The 6,165-nt window shown below is 47.6% G+C and overlaps 1 protein-coding gene across 1 annotated transcript; it reads left to right on the top strand.

Annotated features, from left to right (window-relative positions):
• The first annotated feature begins 1,419 nt into the window (after nt 1-1,419).
• Nucleotides 1,420-3,471, top strand: LOC103644182 (indole-3-glycerol phosphate lyase, chloroplastic-like). Its single transcript, NM_001301469.1, has 6 exons — nt 1,420-1,840; nt 1,989-2,393; nt 2,503-2,580; nt 2,679-2,756; nt 2,887-2,946; nt 3,088-3,471. The coding sequence occupies exons 1-6, from the start codon at nt 1,583-1,585 to the stop codon at nt 3,226-3,228; spliced, it is 1,020 nt and encodes a 339-aa protein (NP_001288398.1). The 5' UTR covers nt 1,420-1,582; the 3' UTR covers nt 3,229-3,471.
• The last annotated feature ends 2,694 nt before the right edge of the window (nt 3,472-6,165 follow it).

Below are 6,165 nucleotides of genomic sequence, written 5' to 3'. Positions count from 1 at the left end.
ACAACCCACACAAATGTCCCGTAACATAAAGGGGTATCAAGGGGTAAGTGCAAAAAATATATGGCGGTATCTTGGTGATGGAATATCTCTAGCACTGTTCTCTAAGTTTAGATACGGTTTTAGTCATACAACCCACATAAATAAGTTGTATGTTGAGAGGTTCTAGTGTATAAGATACAAGACATAAATATATTATGTTATATGAAGGGGTTTATTATGTGTATCTAATGCTTGAAGAATCGCAACGTAGTATCTAAGTTGTACATGCCCTATAAAATGACTAAAAGGGACAAAACTATATGCATTCCACATTTTGTTCCTTATTTATTTCAATTGCACTAATGGTGAGAGAATGATAAGAGATATTTTTATTTTCTTAGGAGTCATTTAATACGTTCGGAATAATTTTAGTCTCTTTAATTATATAAGATAGGGACTAAACTTTAGTTTAGACTAAAATTTAGCCTCTTGACTAACAGATCCTTTTTGTTTACTCGTGGCCGGACTTGCCTAGCCCAGGCAGCATTTCCCGGCGTTCGATTTCGAACATCAGGTTCTGTTGCCTGACAGCAACTGCCTGGGAGGGTACGAACCAAAACGAGTCCTAAATCCAAATTCTCCGAGAACACAGAAGGTTTCCCCTATCAGAGTATGCGGGACCAGTAAATCCGCACACACGTTTTTTAAATGACGAGGAGCTAGCTAGCAAATGACCCGAGCAGTCAGTTTCACGCCGGCAACATCCTGCCAGCTGCCTGGCGGTCCGAAACGGTTCTCTTATATCATTTATTTATATCTCTTTTTTTTTCTTTATCCACTATTCCCCTAAATCACAACTCTCACAACGATTCTCTCTAAAATGGTATATTGTATTTCCAAAAAAAAATAAATTTGTTTTTCTACATATGTATTTATTATAGTCTAAAATGGTGTGTGTATATATATATATATATATATATATATATATATATATATATATATATATATATATATATATTAATTTTGTGTTTATTTCATAATTTAGAGTATAAAAATATTTAGGAAGAGAATATTGAATACCTAGATATAGGATGTCCGCTACAGATCATGTAAAGTAGAGGCTTTATAATGTAGATATTAATGTTTATAAAATGAGGTTTAAAATATAGGATAAGATAGGAATAGGATAAAATACCTGCTGAAAACAACGAGGGCGAGAGAAAGTTGCTGCCGTTTAGGGGTGGGAGAAAGGGTACCGCTAAGGGCCTACCTTAAACACGCGTAGGGGCGTGGGCTCAGCCTAGAGATGTACAGAAAGCACTGTTGATGGGTGTTGCACTGTTGCTGAAGCTGGCTGGCCTCCTCGTCCCGCTGCTGCTATATATAATCTGTGGCACGGTGGGCATGGCACCAGCATCTCATATCCTACTGCCGGCGTTCCAGAGTTCGAGCTGAGCAGTTGCACACAGCTGCTCGTGAAGCTAGCTAGCGAAGCCACAGGCCCACAGTGACTTTGCTCCCCCACACCGTAGCGGCCGTATAAACCAGCTCCAACCGATCCATCGAAATCGAAGCACAGTACGTGAGCCCGTACTAGAGACATATGGCCTCCGCGATCAAGGCTGCATCGACCTCCTCCCAGTGGTCTTCTTCCCCGGCGGCAGTCCACTCGTCGCCGTTATCGAAGCGGCTACCAGCTGCAGTGGCCATGCCGGGGCGGCGGAGGTCTGTGGCCACTGTAAGGGCGGTCGCCGCGGTAGCTCCGGCTGCCCCGGCGGCGCCGGCCAAGCTCACCGCCGGTGCCGGCGGCCGATGCCTGCCGGTGTCGCAGACCATGTCCAGGCTCAGGGCGCAGGGCAAGGTATGCACATGCGTGGTTCTGTCCGGCCGATGCCTGCCGGTTTCGCAGACCATGTCGTCTGCATCTGCACTCTCCAGTACTATTATGTAGGCACAGCCATGTACGGGTCCTGACTTGGAACTCCGTTGTGACGTCGTGGTTCTCGCAGACGGCGTTCATCCCGTACATCACCGCCGGCGACCCGGACCTGGCGACGACGGCGGAGGCGCTGCGGCTCCTGGACGCCTGCGGCGCCGACGTCATCGAGCTCGGCGTTCCCTTCTCGGACCCCTACGCCGACGGGCCGGTCATCCAGGCGTCGGCGGCGCGGGCACTGGCGAGCGGCACGACGCCGGACGGCGTGCTGGCGATGCTGAAGGAGGTGACGCCGGAGCTGTCCTGCCCCGTGGTGCTCTTCTCCTACTTCAACCCCATCGTGCGGTGGGGCCTGGCCGACTTCGCCGCCGCCGTCAAGGAAGCCGGCGTGCACGGCCTCATAGTTCCCGACCTCCCGTATGGGAACTCGTGCGCTCTCACTCTCAGGACCGAAGCCATCAAGAACAACCTCGAGCTGGTATGTATCAAGGAGAAGCACGTGCGTCTCCTACTAGTTCTTCTGCGCAATATAAAATTGAGAAAGCAGCGTCTGTCTCACGACATGAACAATGCCTGAACACATGCAGGTGCTGCTCACAACACCATCTACGCCAGCGGACAGGATGGAGGAGATAACACGAGCTTCACGAGGATTCGTCTATCTCGTAAGTGACACAAAACTTTCCGTCCAGGAGTTTTTGCTAGCGACTGAACTTGCCGATGACATGCATGCATGCTCATGTATCCTACTTGACCATCACAGGCGAGCGTCAATGGAGTTACAGGTCCACGCGCAAACGTGAACACACGTGTCCAGTCTCTCATTCAGGAGGTTAAACAGGTAATAATACGTCATGTCAATGGAAAAGGAGAAGAGAGAGAGAGAGAGAAGATGCCATTTTTATTCGTTTTTGTTGTTACCAATCACAATCACTGAGCTGGCTGGCTTGTGTTTTTTTTGTTTGCTGCAGGTCACTGACATACCCGTGGCTGTCGGGTTTGGCATATCGAAACCTGAGCATGTAAAGCAGGTAGGCAAAACTTTTTTAAAAAAAATGCCTCAAAAACTTATTCACATATTTTTTTATAGTAACAAATTCTAACAGTATATATATTGCACAGATTTTTTTATAGTAACAAATTCTAACAGTATATATATTGCACCTGGACAGATTGCAGAGTGGGGTGCAGATGGTGTGATCATTGGTAGCGCAATGGTGAGACAGTTAGGCGAAGCAGCCTCTCCCAAAGAAGGATTGAAGAGGCTAGAGAAATACGCCAGGATCATGAAGAACGCGCTACCATGCCAGTGAACTAGTCGTATTGACGCGATATAGGCTGTGTTAGCAAGCACGTTGGAGAACAATGTTGCAGAAGTAGCACAATTAATAATGATCCATTCGGCAAGGTTGCTTTTTTACAAATTGCAACAATATGTTATCAATATAAAATCAACGATTCCTTTGTTTAAAAAAAGGAAGAAATGTTACATCATTGCATGATGCTTCGATTCAGTGGTCACTCCATTCATTCTAAATTACAGTTCAGTTCGAGTTTGTCCTGGCTCAGCCCTTTTAAAGATTGTCGGTTTGTAATAATAACAATAATAATAATACAAAGTGGCTCATTACATTCTTCAAAAAATCTTGATATGCATTTATTTGAACTTGCAGTGATGTTATCATAACTTTCTAAGCAATTCTCAAATGCAGAGAACGTTTGTGAATCCCAGTATAAAAGAACTAAAACTGAGCTACAATTTCAAAACGGAAGGTAATATCAATGTGTGTACACCACTATAGAAACGACGACCCCTCGGTTCCAATTAAATTTAGGCTCCAGACTAATGTGACCATTAGTTTTGATTCTAGGTTTTTGGGCATCATCGGAGGACATTTATGTCGGTGTTTTGGGTCCGATCGCACACCCGGGGTTGCCCCTCGAGGTGTTTTTAGGAGTAGGACGGTGTCGCCGACTGTAACAAAATGGTTCGTGCCAGACGCACGAGGGACAATGGACAGTGTTTACAGGTTCGGACCGCTTAGATATGCGTAACACCCTACGTCCTGGTGAGGATGCTTTGTGTAATGGGTTACAGGGTAGTTCTCTAAAGCGAGAACATAGAGAGTTAAGGTGGATGGCTGAGTAGTGAGATCGATCGATCTGAAGGGGTGCTCCCTGGGCCTTATATATTCGACCGTGGGGCAATACATGTGGATATGATAACAACGTGCGTCTAAAAGATAGTGAACTGTTTGAGTCTATCTTCCTATGATTCTGCCGACCTATCCTCGCCTGGTTCCGCTGCATAGGGCTCCAGCGCGGGAAAGTCGGATCTTCTGTTGTGGTTTCTTGCTCAACGCTGTAGGGCCATCCGGTCTTGCACCGATCCGGCCTTACGTCGATCTGCTTTACTGATTGTTCCTCCCCAGGCCTATGAAGGAATGACCTTACGATTTATTGGGCCCTTGGGCCTTTCGTGAGGTCTTTTACCCTTCCAGTGGACCCGGGGGATATCTGTCCCCCACAAGCCCCCGATCTTTGGGTTGATTTTGGGGTAATCAGCCCAAAGATCCTAGGCCCAGCTTGCAGGTAATTTGGAGAAAGACGATTTCTTACTGTCTCCTTCTGCTGCTGATCACTCGTAAACTGGAGCTTTGTTTCATGCTTGTGCCTTAGAAGTTGGCATTTCGTGTTGTAGGACCCTGAACTTCATTGGATGCACCGGAGGTGCACCCAATGGGTGTAGCCCCCGAGCTTCGAGTAGATTTTGGAAGATAATCTACTCGAAGGTCTTCATCAGAAATTATTTTTATTTTCCTCTTGTACTTTGGTTGAGGGCCAGCCTTGTCTTTAATCTTGTCTTATGCCTTAGAAGTCGGCACCATCTTGGCTTGAAATGGTGATTCATGGGGTGCACCGAAGGTGCACCCAATGGGTGTAGCTCCCGAGCTTTGAGTGGATTTTTGAAAATAATCCTCTTGAAGGTCTTCATTTCGTGTCCTTCTGCTGAGAATAATTCTTTCTTTTTTCCGAATGCCTTAGAGGTCAGCATTATGTCATCAATATTATACTTTAGAGGTCACCATGTATTTTGTCTTTTGCAGCTGAGTTCGTGATCCGCCCATATCTCGCTAGGTGGTGCAATTTATTTGCTCTGCGATTGATTGGACATTTGATGGACGTTCCCTGGCTAGTCTTCGCGTCGCTTCTGTCGGTCATATTTTGTACTTCACCGGCTATATTTGGCTTTCCTTTGATCCTTACTGATATCTCATTTTTGTCTTGAGGTATTCATTGCATGCCCTGCACGGATGTGACGGTTTTGAAAAATATACTCCTGGGCGTCCCCCCCAATGGGTGTGGGTAAGGGACGGCTTGGTACGCTGAGTGTTTTAGCCGGCTGCTTCTGAGTGTAATGTGATGTGACTGCGGGTGTAATCATATCTTCTGCGCGGTTGACTGGAGTCCCAATGGGTGTTGCATTGCGTGAAACGGCGTTAGCCGCGCGTCTTCAGACGGGTTGAAGTGTGTATTGAATGCTTCGCGACTGTTCAGTGACCGTGGTTGGAGGTGAGCGGTTGCCTTCTTCTTATATAAATAGTGCCTTTGTCTCTCTGGTTTTTTCACATCTCTTGCTGTTCTCCACTGCTTGCTTTCTTCCTCTCCTTGCATTTCCACCATGGGCAAGAAACGCAAGCGCGAGCCGACTCCTCCGTCCGAGGACTTTGGCGACTCGGAATACTCAGAGGAGGAGTTCTCCTCTGAGTCCAAGGGGTCTCCAGCTCCCGTCTCTCCCCCAGCGTCGTCCGATGACTCGGACGACTCTCAGGGGATCGCCGCGGAGGTCTGGACTTACATCCAGGTTGTCGAGCGCTCCAGGCTCGCGGGCTCGGATGAGTCGGAGTACTCCTCGGACGAGGAGGACTCGTCCGAGGAGGACGGTGGCGGCGGTGGCGAAGGCGACGACGACGACGACGACGACGACGGAGGCGACGGCGGCGACGACGACGGTGGGCGGCAACGACAGCAGCAGGGGCGGCAGTGGCGGCAGCAGGGGCGGCAACGGCGGCGGCGGCAGGGGCGGCAAGGGCAGCAGCAAGGGCAGCAACAGGGCCAGTGGCTAGATGCCACTGGTTCTTAGATATTAGTATAGATTAGAAGTAATATAGTGAAATAATGTAGTAGTAGTTAGTAGTAGTATGTAGTATAGTAGTGGTAGAAATGTAGTGTAGTAGTACAATGTAGTA

The sequence above is a fragment of the Zea mays genome, chromosome 1 (assembly GCF_902167145.1).
Source record: "Zea mays cultivar B73 chromosome 1, Zm-B73-REFERENCE-NAM-5.0, whole genome shotgun sequence".
NCBI lineage: Eukaryota > Viridiplantae > Streptophyta > Magnoliopsida > Poales > Poaceae > Zea > Zea mays.
This window is presented reverse-complemented; position numbering and strand designations above follow the sequence as displayed.

Excerpts from the sequence above, each read along its gene's own strand:
- LOC103644182 (NM_001301469.1), top strand. The coding sequence starts at position 1,583 with ATGGCCTCCGCGATCAAGGCTGCATCGACCTCCTCCCAGTGGTCTTCT. Across the intron at positions 2,581-2,678 it reads CACGAGGATTCGTCTATCTC|GCGAGCGTCAATGGAGTTAC; the intron begins GTAAGTGACACA and ends TGACCATCACAG. Across the intron at positions 2,947-3,087 it reads AACCTGAGCATGTAAAGCAG|ATTGCAGAGTGGGGTGCAGA; the intron begins GTAGGCAAAACT and ends GCACCTGGACAG.